Source organism: Oncorhynchus mykiss, chromosome 15 (genome assembly GCF_013265735.2).
Source record: "Oncorhynchus mykiss isolate Arlee chromosome 15, USDA_OmykA_1.1, whole genome shotgun sequence".
Lineage (NCBI taxonomy): Eukaryota > Metazoa > Chordata > Actinopteri > Salmoniformes > Salmonidae > Oncorhynchus > Oncorhynchus mykiss.
The window spans coordinates 5,965,783-5,989,418 of NC_048579.1; the positions used below are offsets into that span (position 1 = coordinate 5,965,783).

Genomic DNA, 23,636 nt, shown 5'->3' on the forward strand with positions numbered 1-23,636 from the left:
TGAATGTAGTGGATCCTATATATGTTGACTGAATGTAGTGGATCCTATATATGTTGACTGAATGGTTATTATTAGTCTGTAGTGGATCCTATATATGTTGACTGAATGGTTATTAGTCTGTAGTGGATCCTATATATGTTGACTGAATGGTTATTAGTCTGTAGTGGATCCTATATATGTTGACTGAATGGTTATTATTAGTCTGTAGTGGATCCTATATATGTTGACTGAATGGTTATTAGTCTGTAGTGGATCCTATATATGTTGACTGAATGGTTATTAGTCTGTAGTGGATCCTATATATGTTGACTGAATGGTTATTATTAGTCTGTAGTGGATCCTATATATGTTGACTGAATGGTTATTAGTCTGTAGTGGATCCTATATATGTTGACTGAATGGTTATTAGTCTGTAGTGGATCCTATATATGACTGAATGGTTATTAGTCTGTAGTGGATCCTATATATGTTGACTGAATGGTTATTATTAGTCTGTAGTGGATCCTATATATGTTGACTGAATGGTTATTAGTCTGTAGTGGATCCTATATATGTTGACTGAATGTAGTGGATCCTATATATGTTGACTGAATGGTTATTATTAGTCTGTAGTGGATCCTATATATGTTGACTGAATGGTTATTAGTCTGTAGTGGATCCTATATATGTTGACTGAATGGTTATTATTAGTCTGTAGTGGATCCTATATATGTCGACTGAATGGTTATTATTAGTCTGTAGTGGATCCTATATATGTTGACTGAATGGTTATTAGTCTGTAGTGGATCCTATATATGTTGACTGAATGGTTATTAGTCTGTAGTGGATCCTATATATGTTGACTGAATGTAGTGGATCCTATATATGTTGACTGAATGGTTATTATTCTGTAGTGGATCCTATATATGTTGACTGAATGGTTATTATTCTGTAGTGGATCCTATATATGTTGACTGAATGTAGTGGATCCTATATATGTTGACTGAATGGTTGTTATTATTCTGTAGTGTGACGTATCCTACAGTTGAAGTCTGAAGTTTACATACACTTAGGTTGGTTAGTCATTAAAACTCGTTTTTCAACCACTCCACAAATGTCTTGTTAACAAACTATAGTTTTGGCAAGTCGGTTAGGACATCTACTTTGTGCATGACACAAGTAATTTTTCCAACAATTGTTTACAGACAGTTTATTTCACTTATAATTCACTGTATCACAATTCCAGGGGGTCAGAAGTTTACATACACTAAGTTGACTGTGCCTTTAAACAGCTTGGAAAATTCCAGAAGATGATGTCATGGCTTTAGAAGCTTCTGATAGGCTAATTGACATCATTTGAGTCAATTGGAGGTGTACCTGTGGATGTATTTCAAGGCCTACCTTCAAACTCAGTGCCTCTTTGCTTGACATCATGGGAAAATCAAAAACAATCAGCCAAAGACCTCAGAAACAAAATTGTAGACCTCCACAAGTTGGTTTATTCTTGGGAACAATTTCCAAACGCCTGAAGGTACCACGTTCATCTGTATAAACAATAGTACGCAAGTATAAACACCATGGGACCACACGGCCGTCATACCGCTCAGGAAGGAGACGTGTTCTGTCTCCTAGAGATGAACGTACTTTGGTGCGAAAAGTGCAAATCAATTCCAGAACAGCAGTCACTCTGTCTGCCGTATTCTCTCTCTTTGCTCTTGTTTACCTTATTAGGATGCCGGTGGGCGGAACCGGTGGTACCGGGACAGAGTCAATGTGCGGGGGCACCGGTTAGTCGAGGTAATTGAGGTAATATGTAGAGGTATGTAGGTGTAGTTATTAAAGTGACTATGCATTGATGATAACAGAGAGAAGAAACAGCAGCAGGGGGGGGGGGGCAATGAAATAGTGGTAGCCATTTGTTTAGCAGTTCAGGAGTAGACTCCAAGGAACTTGAAGCTCTCAACCTGCTCCACTACAGCCCCATCGATGAGAATGGGGGCGTGCTCTGTCCTCCTTTTCCTGTAGTCCACAATCATCTCCTTAGTCTTGATTACGTTGAGGGAGAGGTTTTTGTACTGGCACCACATGGTCAGGTCTCTGATCTCGTCCTTATAGGCTGTCTCATCGTTGTTGGTGATTAGACCTACCACTGTTGTCATCTGCAAACTGAGTGATGGTGTTGGAGTCGTGCCTGGCCATGCAGTCATGAGTGAACGGGGAGTATAGGAGGGGACTGAGCACGCACCCCTGAGGGGCCCCCATGTTGAGGATCCATGTGGCAGATGTGTTGTTACCTACCCTTACCACCCGGGGAGGCCCGTCAGGAAGTCCATGGTCCAGTTGCAGAGGGAGGTGTTTAGTCCCAGGATCCCTAGCTTAGTGATGAGCTTAATGGGCACTATGGTGTTGAACGCTGAGCTGTAGTCAATGATCAGCATTCTCACATAGGTGTTCCTTTTGTCCAGGTGTGAAAGGGCAGTGTGGAGTGCAATAGAGATTGCATCATCTGTGTATCTGTCGGTGCGGTATGCAAATTGGAGTGGGTCTAGGGTTTCTGGGATAATGGTGTTGATGTGAGCCATGACCAGCCTTTCAAAGCACTTCATGGCTACGGACTTGAGTGCTTCGGTTCGGTTAGGCAGGTTCTTGTTCTTTGGCACAGGGACCGTGGTGGTCTGCTTGAAACATGTTGGTATTACAGACTGGGTCAGGGAGAGGTTGAAAATGTCAGTGAAGACAGTTGCCAGTTGGTCAGCGCATGCTCGGAGTACACGTCCTGGTAATCCGTCTGGCCCTGCTTCTTTGTGACTGTTGACCTGTTTAAAGGTCTTGCTCACATTGGCTGCTGAGAGCGTGATCAAATAGTCGTCAGGAACAGTTGATGCTCTCATGCATGTTTCAGTGTTACTTGCCCCGACGCGAGCAAGTTATTTAGCTCGTCTGGTAGGCTCGTGTCACTGGGCAGCTCTTGGCCGGGTTTCCCTTTGTAGTCTGTAATAGTTAGCAAGCCCTGTCACATCCGTCGAGCATTGGAGCTGGAGTAGTACGACTCGATCTTGGTCCTGTATTGACGCTTTGCCTGTTTGATGGTTTGTGTGAGGGCATTGCGGGATTTCTTCTAAGCTTCCAGGTTAGAGTCCTGCTTCTTGAAAGCTTGTGCGAATGTTACCTGTAATCCATGGCTTCTGGTTGGGGTATGTTCGTACAGTCACTGTGGGGACGACGTCCTCTGCACTTATTGATAAAGCCAGTGACTGATATGGTGTACCCCATCGGAAATATCCCGGAGACATATTCCAGTCTGAGCTAGCAAAACAGTCCTGTAGCTTAGCATCTGCTTCATCTGACCACTTTTTTTATAGACCGAGTCACTGGTGCTTCCTGCTTTAATTTCTGCTTGTAAGCAGGAATCGGGAGGATAGAATTATGGTCAGATTTGCCAAACGGAGGGCAAGGGAGAGCTTTGTACGCGTCTCTGTGTGTGGAGTAAAGGTGGTCTAGAGTTGTTTTTTTCCCCCACTGGTTGCACATTTAACATGCTGATAGAAATTTGGTAAAACAAATTTAAGTTTCCCTGCATTAAAGTCCCTCGGCTACTGAGAGCGCCGCCTCTGGGTGAGCGTTTTCTGACTGTGGTGGTATGTAAACAGCTACAAAGAATACAGACGAAAACTCTCTCTGTAGAGTTGAGTTAAAGACCCATCCTGCCCTGCCTATCTAAGGTCTTCGAAAGCCAAGTCAACAAACAGGTCACTGACCATCTCGAATACCACCGTACCTTCTCTGCTGTGCAATCTGGTTTCCGAGCCGGTCACGGGTGCACCTCAGCCACGCTCAAGGGACTAAACGATATCATAACCGCCATCGATAAAAGACAGTACTGTGCAGCCGTCTTCATCGACCTTGCCAAGGCTTTCGACTCTGTCAATCACCATATTCTTATCGGCAGACTCAGTAGCCTCGGTTTTTCGGATGACTGCCTTGCCTGGTTCACCAATTACTTTGCAGACAGAGTTCAGTGTGTCAAATCGGAGGGCATGCTGTCCGGTCCTCTGGCAGTCTCTATGGGGGTGCCACAGGGTTCAATCCTCGGGCCAACTCTTTTCTCTGTATATATCAATGATGTTGCTCTTGCTGCGGGCGATTCCCTGATCCACCTCTACGCAGACGACACCATTCTATATACTTCCGGCCCGTCCTTGGACACTGTGCTATCTAACCTCCAAACGAGCTTCAATGCCATACAACACTCCTTCCGTGGCCTCCAACTGCTCTTAAACGCTAGTAAAACCAAATGCATGCTTTTCAACTGTTCGCTGCCTGCACCCGCACGCCTGACCAGCATCACCACCCTGGATGGTTCTGACCTTGAATATGTGGACATCTATAAGTACCTAGGTGTCTGGCTAGACTGTAAACTCTCCTTCCAGACTCATATCAAACATCTCCAATCGAAAATCAAATCAAGAATCGGCTTTCTATTCTGCAACAAAGCCTCCTTCACTCACGCCGCCAAACTTACCCTAGTAAAACTGACTATCCTACCGATCCTCGACTTCGGCGATGTCATCTACAAAATTGCTTCCAACACTCTACTCAGCAAACTGGATGCAGTTTATCACAGTGCCATCCGTTTTGTCACTAAAGCACCTCATACCACCCACCACTGCGACTTGTATGCTCTAGTCGGCTGGCCCTCGCTACATATTCGGCGCCAGACCCACTGGCTCCAGGTCATCTACAAGTCCATGCTAGGTAAAGCTCCGCCTTATCTCAGTTCATTGGTCACGATGGCAACACCCATCCGTAGCACGCGCTCCAGCAGGTGTATCTCACTGATCATCCCTAAAGCCAACACCTCATTTGGCCGCCTTTCGTTCCAGTTCTCTGCTGCCTGTGACTGGAACGAATTGCAAAAATCGCTGAAGTTGGAGACTTTTATCTCCCTCACCAACTTCAAACATCTGCTATCTGAGCAGTTAACCGATCGCTGCAGCTGTACATAGTCTATCGGTAAATAGCCCACCCATTTTTACCTACCTCATCCCCATACTGTTTTTATTTATTTACTTTTCTGCTCTTTTGCACACCAATATCTCTACCTGTACATGACCATCTGATCATTTATAACTCTAGTGTTATTAATCTGCAAAATTGTAATTATTCGCCTACCTCCTCATGCCTTTTGGACACAATGTATATAGACTCCCCTTTTTTTTATTTTTCTACTGTGTTATTGACTTGTTAATTGTTTACTCCATGTGTAACTTTGTGTTGTCTGTTCACACTGCTATGCTTTATCTTGGCCAGGTCGCAGTTGCAAATGAGAACTTGTTCTCAACTAGCCTACCTGGTTAAATAAAGGTGAAATAAAAAATAAAATAAAATAAAGGTAGTGTGGTCTACAGCTTATCATGAGATACTCAACCTCGGGCAAGCAAAACCTTGAGACTTCCTTAGATATCGTGCACCAGCTGTTGTTTACATAAATGCATAGGCCCCCGCCCCGTGTCTTACCGGAGGCTGCTGTTCTGTCCTGGCGATATAACCTGCCAGTTGTATGTTCTTAATGTCGTCTTTCAGCCACGACTTGGTAGGATAAACAGGCTTTCAGTTCGTCCCTTTTATTTTCCAGCGATTTAACATTAGCTAGCATGACGGAAGGCAAGGGCAGATTAGCCACTCGTTGCCTGATCTTCACAAGGCACCCTGATCTCTTTCCGCGAAATCTCCGTTTCCTTCTCCAGCGAATCACGGGGATCTGGGCCTGGTCGGGTGTCTGTAGTATCTCCCTCCCGTCCGGCTCATTGAAGGAAAACTCTTTGTCTAGTTTGAGGTGAGTAACCGCTGTTCTGATGTCCAGAAGCTCTTTTCGGTCACAAGAGACGGTAGCAGCAACATTATGTACAAAACAAGTTACGAACAACGAGAAAAAACAAACAGAATAGCATGTTTGGAGCCGATAAGACGGCAGACTCCAGCGCCATCATTCTGCTATCCACAATGCATCACTGTATCAGATTTGAGTCAATGACATACGTCGATGACATAATTGAATCGATGACATACGTCCTGCTGTTAATAGAAGCCCTCTGACAGAGCAGAGGAGACACACTGGAGGATTAGAGATGGCATGTTATATGACCCTGTATAGAGACGAGAGTGAGTGTGTGTAGTGGTGCCATTGAGATGTGCCGGCTGTCATTGTCAAGGTGGCGTTAAGTTACGATGGACACACACACACACACAGACGGTGCCTGAACAGGGGCCGCTAAGGTCAATGAGAACCAGGCAACCAATCATATCCAACCGTCCAAAGCACTTACGTGCTGGAGGGATGGCAACAGCCAATAAGATCCAACAGCTCAAAGTACTACAGGCTGGGAGGGATGGTAACAGCCAATCAGATCAATTGGGAATATAGTGACTCGCTCTGATTGGGAGAGGGACTCTGCGAATCAGATGGTGTGTTTTAAAAGTAATAGCGATGGACAATGTTAGGGCTGGTTCATATGCAACAACTCTGATGGATGGTCATTTAGAGGTGGGGAGATGCTCATGTTACATATCACCTTAAATGACTTGACTGATGCACAGCCTAGCTAATGTAAGAATACCAATCAAATACTCTAGCTGGATATTCTGCTGGCAGTTCGACACTAAGCAGCTCGACACTAAGCAGGCCAACACTAAGACCTCGAAGCAGCTCGACACTAAGCAGGCCGACACTAAGCAGGCCAACACTAAGACCTCTAAGCAGCTCGGCACTAAGCAGGCCGACACTAAGCAGGCCGACACTAAGCAGGCCGACACTAAGCAGGCCAACACTAAGACCTCTAAGCAGCTCGACACTAAGCAGGCCAACACTAAGCAGGCCAACACTAAGACCTCTTAGCAGCTCGACACTAAGCAGGCCGACACTAAGCAGGCCAACACTAAGACCTCTAAGCAGCTTGGCACTAAGCAGGCCGACACTAAGCAGCTCGACACTAAGCAGCTCGACACTAAGCAACTCGACACTAAGCAGGCCGACACTAAGCAGGCCAACACTAAGACCTCTAAGCAGCTTGGCACTAAGCAGGCCGACACTAAGCAGGCCGACACTAAGCAGGCCGACACTAAGCAGGCCGAGACTAAGCAGCTCGACACTAAGCAACTCGACACTAAGCAGGCCAACTCTATGCAGGCCGACACCATGCAGGCCGACACCATGCAGGCCGACACCAAGCAGGCCGACACCAAGCAGGCCGACACCATGCAGGCCGACACCAAGCAGGCCGACTCCAAGCAGGCCGACACCAAGCAGGCCGACACCAAGCAGGCCGACGCCAGGAACACCAAGCAGGCCGACGCCAGGAACACCAAGCAGGCCGACGCCAGGAACACCAAGCAGGCCGTCTCCAGGAACCCCAAGCAGGCCGTCTCCAGGAACACCAAGCAGGCCGTCTCCAGGAACACCAAGCAGGCCGTCTCCAGGAACACCAAGCAGGCCGTCTCCAGGAACACCAAGCAGGCCGTCTCCAGGAACACCAAGCAGGCCGTCTCCAGGAACACCAAGCAGGCCGTCTCCAGGAACACCAAGCAGGCCGTCTCCAGGAACACCAAGCAGGCCGTCTCCAGGAACACCAAGCAGGCCGTCTCCAGGAACACCAAGCAGGCCGTCTCCAGGAACACCAAGCAGGCCGTCTCCAGGAACACCAAGCAGGCCGTCTCCAGGAACACCAAGCAGGCCGTCTCAATGAACCCCAAGCAGGCCGTCTCCAGGAACCCCAAGCAGGCCGTCTCCAGGAACCCCAAGCAGGCCGTCTCCAGGAACACCAAGAGCAGCACGAGGACATGTGGAGACCCCGAGAGCAGCACTAGGACATGCGGTGTCCCCGAGAGCAGCACTAAGACATGTAAAGACACCCTCATGGCAATCTTCACAACTCCATAGCTTCATGCCATGTTGTTGTGGATCAGTGTCTTGTCACTCACAGTCCACACAATGATCCTGGCTTGGTCCTAAATGACACCGTAATCCTTACGTAGCACTATGAGTCCTGGGCAGAAGTAATTCACTATATAGGGTGTCACAAGGGATGCAGATGAGGCTCCTGACTCTGGGATGAGGCTCCTGACTCTGGGATGAGGCTCCTGACTCTGGGATGAGGCTCCTGACTCTGGGATGAGGCTCCTGACTCTGGGATGAGGCTCCTGACTCTGGGATGAGGCTCCTGACTCTGGGATGAGGCTCCTGACTCTGGGATGAGGCTCCTGACTCTGGGATGAGGCTCCTGACTCTGGGATGAGGCTCCTGACTCTGGGATGAGGCTCCTGACTCTGCGATGAGGCTCCTGACTCTGCGATGAGGCTCCTGACTCTGGGATGAGGCTCCTGACTCTGGGAAGAGGCTCCTGACTCTGCGATAATGTCTGTCCTCGTTCACTGGTGGCATATTCAAAGCCATCAAGCTGTTTAAAGAACTGTTTGTCCCCTTCACAGTAATGCAATTATCTCTGTCTTTCTCTCTGTCTCCTTCTCTGCCTCTCTCAATTCAATTCAATAGACTAAATTACTTACATTGTCAAAGTAAAAAAATACATTTTTACAAAAATGGTGTGACCAACAGCAGTAATACTGGGATTACCATTATCAGCAACTACAAAAACAATATTAATAATGAGAATAATAAAACATTAAAGCAATAGTAGTAGACCAGTCTCAACTTGACTGAGAAGACACATGACCTGGTAGTAGACTAGTCTCAACCTGACTGAGAAGACACATGACCTGGTCGTAGACCAGTCTCAACCTGACTGAGAAGACACATGACCTGGTAGTAGACTAGTCTGAACCTGACTGAGAAGACACATGACCTGGTCGTAGACCAGTCTCAACCTGACTGAGAAGACACATGACCTGGTAGTAGACCAGTCTCAACCTGACTGAGAAGACACATGACGTGGTAGTAGACCAGTCTCAACCTGACTGAGAAGACACATGACCTGGTAGTAGACCAGTCTCAACCTGACTGAGAAGACACATGACCTGGTAGTAGACCAGTCTCAACCTGACTGAGAAGACACATGACCTGGTAGTAGACTAGTCTGAACCTGACTGAGAAGACACATGACGTGGTAGTAGACTAGTCTGAACCTGACTGAGAAGACACATGACGTGGTAGAAGACTAGTCTGAACCTGACTGAGAAGACACATGACCTGGTAGTAGACCAGTCTCAACCTGACTGAGAAGACACATGACCTGGTAGTCGACCAGTCTCAACCTGACTGAGAAGACACATGACCTGGTAGTAGACCAGTCTCAACCTGACTGAGAAGACACATGACCTGGTAGTCGACCAGTCTCAACCTGACTGAGAAGACACATGACCTGGTAGTTGACCAGTCTCAACCTGACTGAGAAGACGCATGACCTGGTAGTAGACCAGTCTGAACCTGACTGAGAAGACACATGACCTGGTAGTAGACCAGTCTGAACCTGACTGAGAAGACACATGACCTGGTAGTAGACCAGTCTCAACCTGACTGAGAAGACACATGACCTGGTATGAAAGACAACTAAATGGGAAATATTATTGACATTACATTGTAATGTCCATAATATTGTGGCAGGAGGACACATATTTTGCTTTTCACCCAATAAATAATATTTTATAGTTACACCCCTCATAGCCTGGTTCCTCTCTAGGTTTCTTCCTAGGTTCTGGCCTTTCTAGGGAGTTTTTCCTAGCGACCGTGCTTCTACACCTGCATTGCTTGCTGTTTGGGGTTTCAGGCTGGGTTTCTGTACAGCACTTTGTGACATCAGCTGATGAAAGAAGGGCTTTATAAATACATTTGATTTGATAGTTTCAAATTCTTTGTACTGAATGATAATTTGGGGAAATAAATATTATCTTAGGTCTACCTCTCCCCTGGAGCAGAGTGAGCACAGCCTGTCTCTCTGGGCAGCCAGGCTTTATTTCTCTCTCTCTCTCTCTCTGCCCCTCTCTCTCTCTGCCTCTCTCTGCCCCCCCCCCCTCTCTCTCGCTCTCTCTTTCTTCCCCACTCTCTCTCTGCCCCCCCCCCACCCCCTCTCTCTGCCCCTCTCTCTCTCGCTGTCTCTTTCTTCCCCACTCTCTTTCTGCCCCACTCTCTCTCTGCCCTCCCCTCTCTCTCTCTCTGCCCCTCTCTCTCTCTGCCCCCCCCCCTCTCTCTGCCCCCCCCCCCCCTCTCTCTGCCCCTCTCTCTTTCTGCATCTCTCTGCCTCTCCACAGCTTTGATTTCACTTATTGCTGCAACACAGACCCTGCTGTCATTAGGCTTAAGTAGGCCAATGCAATCCAGCAGGGAGATTGGCGCTAGCTAGAGCAACGGGTAACTCCTCCCTTTTGACATGTGCTGGCTGGCACTACGCTAGGCTAACGCTAGCTGAGCCAATCTTATGGTACTGCTGTTCTGTGCTGTTCATTCTTATGTAATGGTTGAGAACAGAACACAGTGTGCTGTGGCCGTTACCATGGTTAACTGTGGCTCGGAGTTTAACACAACACACTGTACTGCACCGGTCTGGCCGTCTGGCTGTTGCTCTCCCTCACTTGTTTCTCCCTAGCTCTTGCTCTAGCTGTCTTGCACCCCCCCCCCCCCCCCCCCCCTCTCTCTCTATCCCTCTCCCTCTGTCTAGTACCTAACTGACCTGTCTGGTAGGACTGAACCAGAGAATCTACTGCGGTCGCTGGCTGAACAATTGTATGGAGAGGAGAGACATCAGTATACATCGCTGTGAATAATTTTCCCCTTTTTCAAATGTTCTCTATTTTTTTGCATATTTCTGATACTGAATGTTATCGAATATTGGCTGAAGATCTGACGTGCTTCTACACCTGCATTGCTTCCTGTTTGGGGTTTCAGGCTGGGTTTCTGTACAGCACTTTGAGATATCAGCTGATGTACGAAGGGGCTATATATAAATACATTTGATTTGATTTGATAAAGGGAATCTGAGTGAACAAAATAACACAACGATGACTTATTTCATTTACTTCATAAACTAAGTTATGCAACACCCACAATGCCCTTGTGTGAAAAAAGTAAATTGCCTCCTTAACACTCGGTGACTGGTTATGCCACTTTTAGCTGCAATGACTCCAACCAAACACCACTTCCTGTTGTTATTAATCACTCTCTCACGTCGCTGCGGAGGAATTTCGCCCCTCTCTTTTCCATACGGAACTGCTTTAACTCAGCAATATTTGTGTTTTTTTTTAAGCATAAACTGCTCTTTTCAAGTCCCGCCACAACGTCTCAATTGGGATTATGTCTGGACTTTGAAAACACAAGACAACGTGAAAATGTTTAAAAAGCAACACATTTGAAGTTTTGGAATGGCCTAGTCAAAGTCCAGACCTAATTCCCAATTGAGATGATGTGGCAGAACTTGAAATGAGTATGTTGTGCTTGAAAACCCACAAATCAAGTCAAATCAAATTGTATTGGTCACATACACATGGTTAGCAGATGTTAATGCGAGTGTAGCGAAATGCTTGTGCTTCTAGATCCAACAGTGCAGTAATATCTAACAAGTCATCTAACATTTCCACAACAACTACCTAATACACACAATCTAGTAAAGGAATGAGATGAGAATATATAAGTATAAATATGTGGATGAGCAGTGACAGAGTGGCTGAGATGCAGTAGATAGTAAAGAATAGCATACAGTATGAGATATGTAAACATTTCTTAGTGTCATTATGTCGCTGAGTTAAAGCAGCCCTGCATAGAAGGACAGGAAGCCTAGTGGTTAGAGCGTTGGGCCAGTAACCAGCTGGAAGCCTAGTGGTTAGAGTGTTGGGCCAGTAACCAGCAGGTAGCCTAGTGGTTAGAGCGTTGGGCCAGTAACCAGCAGGAAGCCTAGTGGTTAGAGCGTTGGGCCAGTAACCAGCAGGAAGCCTAGTGGTTAGAGCGTTGGGCCAGTAACCAGCAGGAACCCTAGTGGTTAGAGCGTTGGGTCAGTAACCAGCAGGAAGCCTAGTGGTTAGAGCGTTGGGCCAGTAACCAGCAGGAAGCCTAGTGGTTAGAGCGTTGGGTCAGTAACCAGTAGGAAGCCTAGTGGTTAGAGCGTTGGGCCAGTAACCAGCAGGAAGCCTAGTGGTTAGAGCGTTGGGCCAGTAACCAGCAGGAAGCCTATTGGTTAGAGCGTTGGGCCAGTAACCGGCAGGAAGCCTAGTGGTTAGAGCGTTGGGCCAGTAACCAGCTGGAAGCCTAGTGGTTAGAGCATTGGGCCAGTAATCGGCAGGTAGCCTAGTGGTTAGAGCGTTGGGCCAGTAACCAACAGGAAGGCTAGTGGTTAGAGCGTTGGGCCAGTAACCAGCTGGAAGCCTAGTGGTTAGAGCGTTGGGCCAGTAATCGGCAGGTAGCCTAGTGGTTAGAGCGTTGGGCCAGTAACCAGCAGGTAGCCTAGTGGTTAGAGCATTGGGCCAGTAACCAGCTGGAAGCCTAGTGGTTAGAGTGTTGGGCAAGTAACCAGCAGGAAGCCTAGTGGTTAGAGCGTTGGGCAAGTAACCAGCAGGGAGCCTAGTGGTTAGAGCGTTGGGCCAGTAACCAGCAGGTAGCCTAGTGGTTAGAGCGTTGGGCCAGTAACCAGCAGGTAGCCTAGTGGTTAGAGCGTTGGGCCAGTAACCAGCTGGAAGGCTAGTGGTTAGAGCGTTGGGCCAGTAACCAGCTGGAAGCCTAGTGGTTAGAGTGTTGGGCCAGTAACCAGCAGGAAGCCTAGTGGTTAGAGTGTTGGGCCAGTAACCAGCTGGAAGCCTAGTGATTAGAGCGTTGGGCCAGTAACCAGCAGGTAGCCTAGTGGTTAGAGTGTTGGGCCAGTAACCAGCAGGAAATCTAGTGGTTAGAGCGTTGGGCCAGTAACCAGCAGGAAGCCAATTGGTTAGAGCGTTGGGCCAGTAACCAGCAGGAAGCCTAGTGGTTAGAGCGTTGGGCCAGTAACCAGCTGGAAGCCTAGTGGTTAGAGCGTTGGGCCAGTAATCGGCAGGTAGCCTAGTGGTTAGAGCGTTGGGTCAGTAATCGGCAGGTAGCCTAGTGGTTAGAGCGTTGGGCCAGTAACCAACAGGAAGGCTAGTGGTTAGAGCGTTGGGCCAGTAACCAGCTGGAAGCCTAGTGGTTAGAGCGTTGGGCCAGTAATCGGCAGGTAGCCTAGTGGTTAGAGCGTTGGGCCAGTAATCGGCAGGTAGCCTAGTGGTTAGAGCATTGGGCCAGTAACCAGCAGGTAGCCTAGTGGTTAGAGCATTGGGCCAGTAACCAGCTGGAAGCCTAGTGGTTAGAGTGTTGGGCAAGTAACCAGCAGGAAGCCTAGTGGTTAGAGCGTTGGGCAAGTAACCAGCAGGGAGCCTAGTGGTTAGAGCGTTGGGCCAGTAACCAGCAGGTAGCCTAGTGGTTAGAGCGTTGGGCAAGTAACCAGCAGGTAGCCTAGTGGTTAGAGCGTTGGGCCAGTAACCAGCTGGAAGGCTAGTGGTTAGAGCGTTGGGCCAGTAACCAGCTGGAAGCCTAGTGGTTAGAGTGTTGGGCCAGTAACCAGCAGGAAGCCTAGTGGTTAGAGTGTTGGGCCAGTAACCAGCTGGAAGCCTAGTGATTAGAGCGTTGGGCCAGTAACCAGCAGGTAGCCTAGTGGTTAGAGTGTTGGGCCAGTAACCAGCAGGAAATCTAGTGGTTAGAGCGTTGGGCCAGTAACCAGCAGGAAGCCAATTGGTTAGAGCGTTGGGCCAGTAACCAGCAGGAAGCCTAGTGGTTAGAGCGTTGGGCCAGTAACCAGCTGGAAGCCTAGTGGTTAGAGCGTTGGGCCAGTAACCAGCAGGTAGCCTAGTGGCTAGAGCGTTGGGCCAGTAACCAGCAGGTAGCCTAGTGGTTAGAGCGTTGGGCCAGTAACCAGCTGGAAGGCTAGTGGTTAGAGCGTTGGGCCAGTAACCAGCTGGAAGCCTAGTGGTTAGAGCGTTGGGCCAGTAACCAGCAGGAAGCCAATTGGTTAGAGCGTTGGGCCAGTAACCAGCAGGAAGCCTAGTGGTTAGAGCGTTGGGCCAGTAACCAGCTGGAAGCCTAGTGGTTAGAGCGTTGGGCCAGTAATCGGCAGGTAGCCTAGTGGTTAGAGCGTTGGGTCAGTAATCGGAAGGTAGCCTAGTGGTTAGAGCGTTGGGCCAGTAACCAACAGGAAGGCTAGTGGTTAGAGCGTTGGGCCAGTAACCAGCTGGAAGCCTAGTGGTTAGAGCGTTGGGCCAGTAATCGGCAGGTAGCCTAGTGGTTAGAGCGTTGGGCCAGTAATCGGCAGGTAGCCTAGTGGTTAGAGCGTTGGGCCAGTAACCGGCAGGTAGCCTAGTGGTTAGAGCATTGGGCCAGTAATCGGCAGGTAGCCTAGTGGTTAGAGCGTTGGGCCAGTAACCGGCAGGTAGCCTAGTGGTTAGAGCATTGGGCCAGTAACCAGCTGGAAGCCTAGTGGTTAGAGTGTTGGGCAAGTAACCAGCAGGAAGCCTAGTGGTTAGAGCGTTGGGCAAGTAACCAGCAGGGAGCCTAGTGGTTAGAGCGTTGGGCCAGTAACCAGCAGGTAGCCTAGTGGTTAGAGCGTTGGGCCAGTAACCAGCAGGTAGCCTAGTGGTTAGAGCGTTGGGCCAGTAACCAGCTGGAAGGCTAGTGGTTAGAGCGTTGGGCCAGTAACCAGCTGGAAGCCTAGTGGTTAGAGTGTTGGGCCAGTAACCAGCAGGAAGCCTAGTGGTTAGAGTGTTGGGCCAGTAACCAGCTGGAAGCCTAGTGATTAGAGCGTTGGGCCAGTAACCAGCAGGTAGCCTAGTGGTTAGAGTGTTGGGCCAGTAACCGGCAGGAAATCTAGTGGTTAGAGCGTTGGGCCAGTAACCAACAGGAAGCCAATTGGTTAGAGCGTTGGGCCAGTAAACAGCAGGAAGCCTAGTGGTTAGAGCGTTGGGCCAGTAACCAGCTGGAAGCCTAGTGGTTAGAGCGTTGGGCCAGTAACCAGCAGGTAGCCTAGTGGTTAGAGTGTTGGGCCAGTAACCTGCAGGTAGCCTAGTGGTTAGAGCGTTGGGTCAGTAATCGGCAGGTAGCCTAGTGGTTAGAGCGTTGGGCCAGTAACCAGCAGGAAGGCTAGTGGTTAGAGCGTTGGGCCAGTAACCAGCAGGAAGGCTAGTGGTTAGAGCGTTGGGCCAGTAACCAGCTGGAAGCCTAGTGGTTAGAGCGTTGGGCCAGTAACCAGCAGGAAGCCAATTGGTTAGAGCGTTGGGCCAGTAACCAGCAGGAAGCCTAGTGGTTAGAGCGTTGGGCCAGTAACCAGCTGGAAGCCTAGTGGTTAGAGCGTTGGGCCAGTAATCGGCAGGTAGCCTAGTGGTTAGAGCGTTGGGTCAGTAATCGGCAGGTAGCCTAGTGGTTAGAGCGTTGGGCCAGTAACCAGCAGGAAGGCTAGTGGTTAGAGCGTTGGGCCAGTAACCAGCAGGAAGCCTAGTGGTTAGAGCGTTGGGCCAGTAACCAGCAGGAAGGCTAGTGGTTAGAGCGTTGGGCCAGTAACCAGCTGGAAGCCTAGTGGTTAGAGCGTTGGGCCAGTAATCGGCAGGTAGCCTAGTGGTTAGAGCGTTGGGCCAGTAACCAGCAGGTAGCCTAGTGGTTAGAGCGTTGGGCCAGTAACCAGCTGGAAGGCTAGTGGTTAGAGCGTTGGGCCAGTAACCAGCTGGAAGCCTAGTGGTTAGAGCGTTGGGCCAGTAACCAGCAGGAAGCCAATTGGTTAGAGCGTTGGGCCAGTAACCAGCAGGAAGCCTAGTGGTTAGAGCGTTGGGCCAGTAACCAGCTGGAAGCCTAGTGGTTAGAGCGTTGGGCCAGTAATCGGCAGGTAGCCTAGTGGTTAGAGCGTTGGGTCAGTAATCGGAAGGTAGCCTAGTGGTTAGAGCGTTGGGCCAGTAACCAACAGGAAGGCTAGTGGTTAGAGCGTTGGGCCAGTAACCAGCTGGAAGCCTAGTGGTTAGAGCGTTGGGCCAGTAATCGGCAGGTAGCCTAGTGGTTAGAGCGTTGGGCCAGTAATCGGCAGGTAGCCTAGTGGTTAGAGCGTTGGGCCAGTAATCGGCAGGTAGCCTAGTGGTTAGAGCATTGGGCCAGTAACCAGCAGGTAGCCTAGTGGTTAGAGCATTGGGCCAGTAACCAGCTGGAAGCCTAGTGGTTAGAGTGTGGGGCAAGTAACCAGCAGGAAGCCTAGTGGTTAGAGCGTTGGGCAAGTAACCAGCAGGGAGCCTAGTGGTTAGAGCGTTGGGCCAGTAACCAGCAGGTAGCCTAGTGGTTAGAGCGTTGGGCCAGTAACCAGCAGGTAGCCTAGTGGTTAGAGTGTTGGTCCAGTAACCGGCAGGAAATCTAGTGGTTAGAGCGTTGGGCCAGTAACCAGCAGGAAGCCAATTGGTTAGAGCGTTGGGCCAGTAACCAGCAGGAAGCCTAGTGGTTAGAGCGTTGGGCCAGTAACCAGCTGGAAGCCTAGTGGTTAGAGCGTTGGGCCAGTAATCGGCAGGTAGCCTAGTGGTTAGAGCGTTGGGTCAGTAATCGGCAGGTAGCCTAGTGGTTAGAGCGTTGGGCCAGTAACCAGCAGGAAGGCTAGTGGTTAGAGCGTTGGGCCAGTAACCAGCAGGAAGGCTAGTGGTTAGAGCGTTGGGCCAGTAACCAGCTGGAAGCCTAGTGGTTAGAGCGTTGGGCCAGTAATCGGCAGGTAGCCTAGTGGTTAGAGCGTTGGGCCAGTAACCGGCAGGTAGCCTAGTGGTTAGAGCGTTGGGCCAGTAACCTGCAGGTAGCCTAGTGGTTAGAGCGTTGGGTCAGTAATCGGCAGGTAGCCTAGTGGTTAGAGCGTTGGGCCAGTAACCAGCAGGAAGGCTAGTGGTTAGAGCGTTGGGCCAGTAACCAGCAGGAAGGCTAGTGGTTAGAGCGTTGGGCCAGTAACCAGCTGGAAGCCTAGTGGTTAGAGCGTTGGGCCAGTAATCGGCAGGTAGCCTAGTGGTTAGAGCGTTGGGCCAGTAACCAGCAGGAAGCCAATTGGTTAGAGCGTTGGGCCAGTAACCACCAGGAAGCCTAGTGGTTAGAGCGTTGGGCCAGTAACCAGCTGGAAGCCTAGTGGTTAGAGCGTTGGGCCAGTAATCGGCAGGTAGCCTAGTGGTTAGAGCGTTGGGTCAGTAATCGGCAGGTAGCCTAGTGGTTAGAGCGTTGGGCCAGTAACCAGCAGGAAGGCTAGTGGTTAGAGCGTTGGGCCAGTAACCAGCTGGAAGCCTAGTGGTTAGAGCGTTGGGCCAGTAATCGGCAGGTAGCCTAGTGGTTAGAGCGTTGGGCCAGTAATTGGCAGGTAGCCTAGTGGTTAGAGCGTTGGGCCAGTAACCGGCAGGTAGCCTAGTGGTTAGAGCGTTGGGCCAGTAACCAGCAGGTAGCCTAGTGGTTAGAGCGTTGGGCCAGTAACCAGCAGGTAGCCTAGTGGTTAGAGCGTTGGGCCAGTAACCAGCAGGTAGCCTAGTGGTTAGAGCGTTGGGCCAGTAACCTGCAGGTAGCCTAGTGGTTAGAGCGTTGGGTCAGTAATCGGCAGGTAGCCTAGTGGTTAGAGCGTTGGGCCAGTAACCAGCAGGAAGGCTAGTGGTTTGAGCGCTAGGCCAGTAACCGAAAGGTTTCTGGATCGAATTGAGCTGACAAGGTAAAAGTCATTTTGCAGCGGTAATACGACTGGTGGGATGATGGGATGCCAGTGGTGGGATGATGGGATACCAGTGGTGGGAGAATGGGATGCTAGTGGTGGGATAATGGGATGCCAGTGTTGGGATGGTGGGATGCCAGTGGTGGGATGATGGGATGCTAGTGGTGGGATGATGGGATGCCAGTAGTGGGATGCCAGTGGTGGGATGGTGGGATGCCAGTGTTGGGATGGTGGGATGCCAGTGGTGGGATGATGGGATGCCAGTGGTGGGATGGTGGGATGCCAGTGTTGGGATGCCAGTGGCGGGATGCTAGTGGTGGGATGGTGGGATGCCAGTGGTGGGATGGTGGGATGCCAGTGGTGGGATGGTGGGATGCCAGTGGTGGGATGATGGGATGCCAGTGGTGGGATGGTGGGATGCCAGTGGTGGGATGATGGGATGCCAGTGTTGGGATGGTGGGATGCCAGTGGTGGGATGGTCTCAGTCAACAAACTGTCTCACTCTCGTCTCAGTCAACAAACGGTCTCACTTTCGTCTCAGTCAACAAACTGTCTCACTCTCGTCTCGGTCAACAAACTGTCTCACTTTCTTCTCAGTCAACAAACTGTCTCACTCTCGTCTCGGTCAACAAACTGTCTCACTTTCGTCACTGTCGCTGAGCACACAGTTTTTGGGGTGAGTAGGGAGCTCTCTCACTGTGTCCCCCCCCCCCCCCCCCCCCCCCCGTCTCTTCATCTCTCTTTCCGTCTCGCTCTCTCTCAGCACTCCTTCTCACTCAGCGCTCTCGTTTCAGTCTCTCTGGGGAGAGTGGCACCATTAGAAGGAAATAATTGAATCTGTTTCACCGCTCCACTTTCACTCGTTCCTCCTGCGTTGGATCAACCGGTGTCACCGGCGTTAGAAGGCACATCTGAACGTGTGTGTGTGCGTCTGTGTAAACACCTCATAGCCCAACAGCCAGTTCACTTGGTGAGGATATTCCCAAGATTCCCCTACACTTTGGAGCTCAGAGTCAGACTACCCCCATAATTGATCGCTGGTGTTATCTGTCACTTGTGCAAAGTTGTCTTGCTATATCTCTAAACTCTGTTCTGTTTGTGATACAGTGAATTTGGAAAGTATTCAGACCCCTTGACTTTTTCCACATTTTGTTACGTTACAGCCTTATTCTAAAATGGATAAATTAGTTCAGTTTTTTTCTCATCAATCTGCACACAATACCCCATAATGACAAAGCAAAACAGGTTTTTAGAAATGTTTGCAGATGTATTATAAATAAAAAACTGAAATATCATATTTACATAAGTATTCAGACCCTTTACTCAGTACTTTGTTGAAGCACCTTTGGCAGCGATTACAGCCTGGAGTCTTCTTGGGTATGACACTACAAGCTTGGCAAACCTGTATTTAGGGAGTTTCTCCCATTCTTCTCTGCAGATCCTCTCAAACTCTGCCAGGTTGGATGGGGAGTGTCGCTGCACAGCTATTCTCAGGTCTCTCCAGAGATTTGATAGGGTTCAAGTCAGGGCTCTGGCTGGGCCACTCAAGGACATTCAGAGACTTGTCCCGAAGCCACTCCCGCGTTGTCTTGGCTGTGTGCTTAGGGTGGTTGTCCTGTTGGAAGGTGAACCTTCGCCTCAGTCTGAGGTCCTGAGTGCTCTGGAGCAGGTTTTTTGTCAAGGATCTCTCCGTACTTTTCTCTGTTCATCTTTCCTTCGCTCCTGACTAGTTTCCCAGTCCCTGCCGCTGAAAAACCTCCCCACAGCATGATTCTGCCACCACCATGCTTCACCGTAGGGATGGTGCCAGGTTTCCTCCAGATGTGACGCTTGGCATTCAAGCCAAAAAGTTACATTTTGGTTTCATCAGACCAGACAATCTTGTTTCTCATGGTCTAAGAATCCTTTAAGTGTCTTCTGGCAAAGTCCCAGCTGTGCCGTTTACTGATGAGTGGCTTCTGTCTGGCCACTCTACCATAAAGAACTGATTGGTGGAGTGCCACAGAGCTGGGTGTCCTTCTGGAAGGTTCTCTCATCTCCACAGAGGAACTCTAGAGCTCTTTCAGAGTGACCACCTGAGCTCAATTTTGAGTCTCATAGCAAAGGGTCTGAATACTTTTTTCTAACATTTCCTAAAAACATTTGGTCACGTAGAGGGTATTGTGTGTAGATTAATTATACTGTTTAATTTAATTTAAATAATTTTAGAATAAGGCTGTACCTTAACAAAGTGTGGAAGAAGTAAAGGGGTCTGAATACGTTCCGAATGCAAGTCTAAACTCTGTTCTGTGTGAAATAAGTCTAAACTCTGTTCTGTGTGTTCCCTGTAAAAGACGCTGATATGCAGTGAGGATGAGTGGCGTAGGTGAAAACCCCTCGAACCCTGCTGCCAGGGCCGAGTCGCGGAAACGCAAGGAATGTTCCTCTGACCTGTTGGGTCCCAGGTAGGAACAGCTGTTTTTACTATGCTAAATCTACTAAACTCTACTCTACTATACTACACTCTACTATACTACACTTTACTATACTAAACTCTACTATACTACACATTGCTATACTAAACTCTACTATACTAAACTCTACTATACTAAACTCTGCTATACTATACTAAACTCTGCTATACTATACTCTACTATACGGAACTCTACTATACGGAACTCTACTATACGGAACTCTACTATGCTGAACTCCACTATGCTGAACTCTACTATACTAAACTCTACTCTACTATACTACACTCTACCATGCTGAACTCTACTAAACTCTACTCTACTATACTAAACTCTACTATGCTGAACTCTACTATACTAAACTCTACTATACTAAACTTTGCTATACTAAACTCTACTATACTAAACTCTACTATACGGAACTCTACTATACAGAACTCCACTATGCTGAACACTACTATACTATACTAAACTCTACTATACTATACTAAACTCTACTCTACTATACTAAACTCTGCTCTACTATACTAAACGATACTATACAAAACTATATTATACTATACTAAACTCTGCTATACTGAACTATACTATACTGAACTCTGCTATACTAAACTCTACTCTACTATACTAAACTCTACTATACTGAACTCTGCTATAGTAAACTCTACTCTTCTAAACTCTACCTGGCAATACTGAACTCTACTATACTAAACTATACTATACTAAACTCTACTATACTAAATTCTACTATTCTAAACTCTACTCTACTAAACTCTACTAAATGACTATACTATACTAAACTCTACTATTCTAAACTCTGCTATACTGAACTCTACTATACTGAACTCTGCTATACTAAACTCTACTATACAAAACTCTGCTATACTGAACTCTGCTATAGTAAACTCTACTATACTAAACTCTACTCTACTATACTAAACTCTACTCTACTATACTAAGCAATACTCTACTAAACTCTACCTGGCAATACTGAAATATTCTATACTAAACGCTACTCTACTATACTAAACTCTACTATAGTAAACTCTACTTGGCGATACTGAACTATACTAAACTCTACTATACTAAACTCTACTCTACTAAACTCTACCTGGCAATACTGAAATATTATATACTAAACTCTCCTATACTAAACTCTACTATACTAAACTAAACTCTACTATACTAAACTCTGCTATACTGAACTCTACTATACTGACCTCTGCTATACTGAACTCTACTAAACTATACTAAACTATACTTTACTAAACTATACTCTACTGTACTAAACGCAACTATACTACACTCTACTTGGCAATACTGAACTATACTATACTAAACCCGACTATACTAAACTCTGCTTGGCAATACTGAACTATACCAAACTATACTAAATTCTACTATACTAAGCTCTACTATACTAAACTATACTGTACTAAACTATACTATACTAAACTCTACTATACGAAACTTTACTATAATAAACTCTACTATACTATGCTAAACTCTACTCTGCTATACTAAACTATACTATACAAAACTATACTCTGCAATACTAAACTACACTCTACTATACTAAGCTGCTATACTAAACTCTACTTGGTAATACTGCACTCTACTATACTAAACTCTACTCTACTATACTGAACTCTACCAAACTCTACTCTACTATACTAAACTATACTATACTAAACTCTACTATGCCAAACTATACTAAACCATACTATACTAACCTATACTATACTAACCTCTACTATACTATACTAAACTCTACTCAGCTATACTAAACTCTACTATACAAAACTATACTCTACAATACTAACCTACACTCTACTATACTAAACTGTACTATACTAAACTCTACTTGGTAATACTGAACTCTACTATACTAAACTATACTATACTAAACTCTACTATACTGAACTCTACTAAACTCTACTATACTAAACTCTGCTTGGCAATACTGAACTCTACTAAACTCTACTTGGCAATACTGAACTCGACTATACTTAAATATACTATACCAAACTCTACTATACCTAACTAAACTATACTCAACTATACTCAACTCTACTCTACTATACTAAACTCTACTACAATCTACTATACTAAACACTACTATACTAAGCCCTGCTATACTAAACTCTACTCTACTATACTACTTTGCTATGCCAAACTCTACTCTACTTTACTATACTATACTAAACTCGACTATACTATACTAAACTCTACTCTACTATGCTAAACTCTGCTCCACTAAACTCTGCTCTACTATACTAAACTCTACTCTACTATACTAAACTCTACTCTACTAAACTCTACTTTACTGAACTTTACTCTACTAAAATCTGCTTCACTAAACTATACCTTTCTATACTAAACTCTACTTGACTATACTAAACTCTACTAAACTCTACTGAACTCTGCTAAACTATACGATATTATACTCTACTAAACTCTTCTAAACTTTACCATACTAAACTATTCTAAACTTTACTATACTAAACTCTACTTGACTATACTAAACTTTACTGTACTAAACTCTACTTGACTATTCTAAACTCTACTAAACTGTACACGAGTATACTCTAGTATACTAAACTCTGCTCTACTATACTAAACGCTACTTGGCAATACTAAACTCGACTATACTAAACTCTACTAAACTAAACTATACTCTACATTACTATACTGAACTCTACTCTATTACACTATACTGTACTAAACTCTGCTTTACCATACTAAACTCTACTGTACTAAACTCTACTTTACCATACTAAACTCTACTAAACTCTACTGTACTAAACCCTACATTACTATACTAATCTCTGCTTTACCATACTAAACTCCACTAAACTCTACTGTACTAAACTCTACTTTACCATACTAAACTTGGCTTTACTAAACTGTGCCGAACTCTACTTTACCATGCTATACTCTACTATTTATATACTAAACCGAACTCCACTATTCTAAACTCTACTCTACTATATATACTAAACCGAACTCCACTATACTAAACTCTACTCTGCTGTAATAAACTCTCCTAAACTCTACCATACTAAACCTTACTCTACTAAACTAAATGGATCTCTACTTTACCATACTAAACTCTACTCCACTGAACTAAATGGAACTCTACTTTACCATACTAAACTCTACTCTACTAAACTATATGGAACTCTACTTTACCATACTAAACTCTACTCTACTAAACTAAATGGAACTCTACTTTACCATACTAAACTCTACTCCACTGAACTAAATGGAACTCTACTTTACCATACTAAACTCTACTCTACTAAACTATATGGAACTCTACTTTACCATACTAAACTCTACTCTACTAAACTAAATGGAACTCTACTTTACCATACTAAACTCTACTCTACTAAACTAAATGGAACTCTACTTTACCATACTAAACTCTACTCTACTAAACTAAATGGAACTCTACTTTACCATACTAAACTCTACTCTACTAAACTATATGGAACTCTACTTTACCATACTAAAC

At 46.8% G+C, this 23,636-nt stretch overlaps 1 protein-coding gene across 6 annotated transcripts in view; it reads left to right on the forward strand.

Moving 5' to 3' along the window:
- The window catches only part of LOC110489533 (nuclear receptor coactivator 2), a 193,084-nt gene that overhangs the window by 51,017 nt on the left and 118,431 nt on the right, over positions 1 to 23,636 (forward strand). For all 6 annotated transcript variants that reach the window (XM_036945677.1, XM_036945678.1, XM_036945680.1 and 3 more), the window contains exon 3: positions 20,003 to 20,113. In XM_036945677.1, the coding sequence (XP_036801572.1) occupies positions 20,022 to 20,113 (92 nt within the window). In that variant the 5' untranslated portion in view covers positions 20,003 to 20,021. The remainder of the gene's footprint in view (positions 1 to 20,002; positions 20,114 to 23,636) is intronic.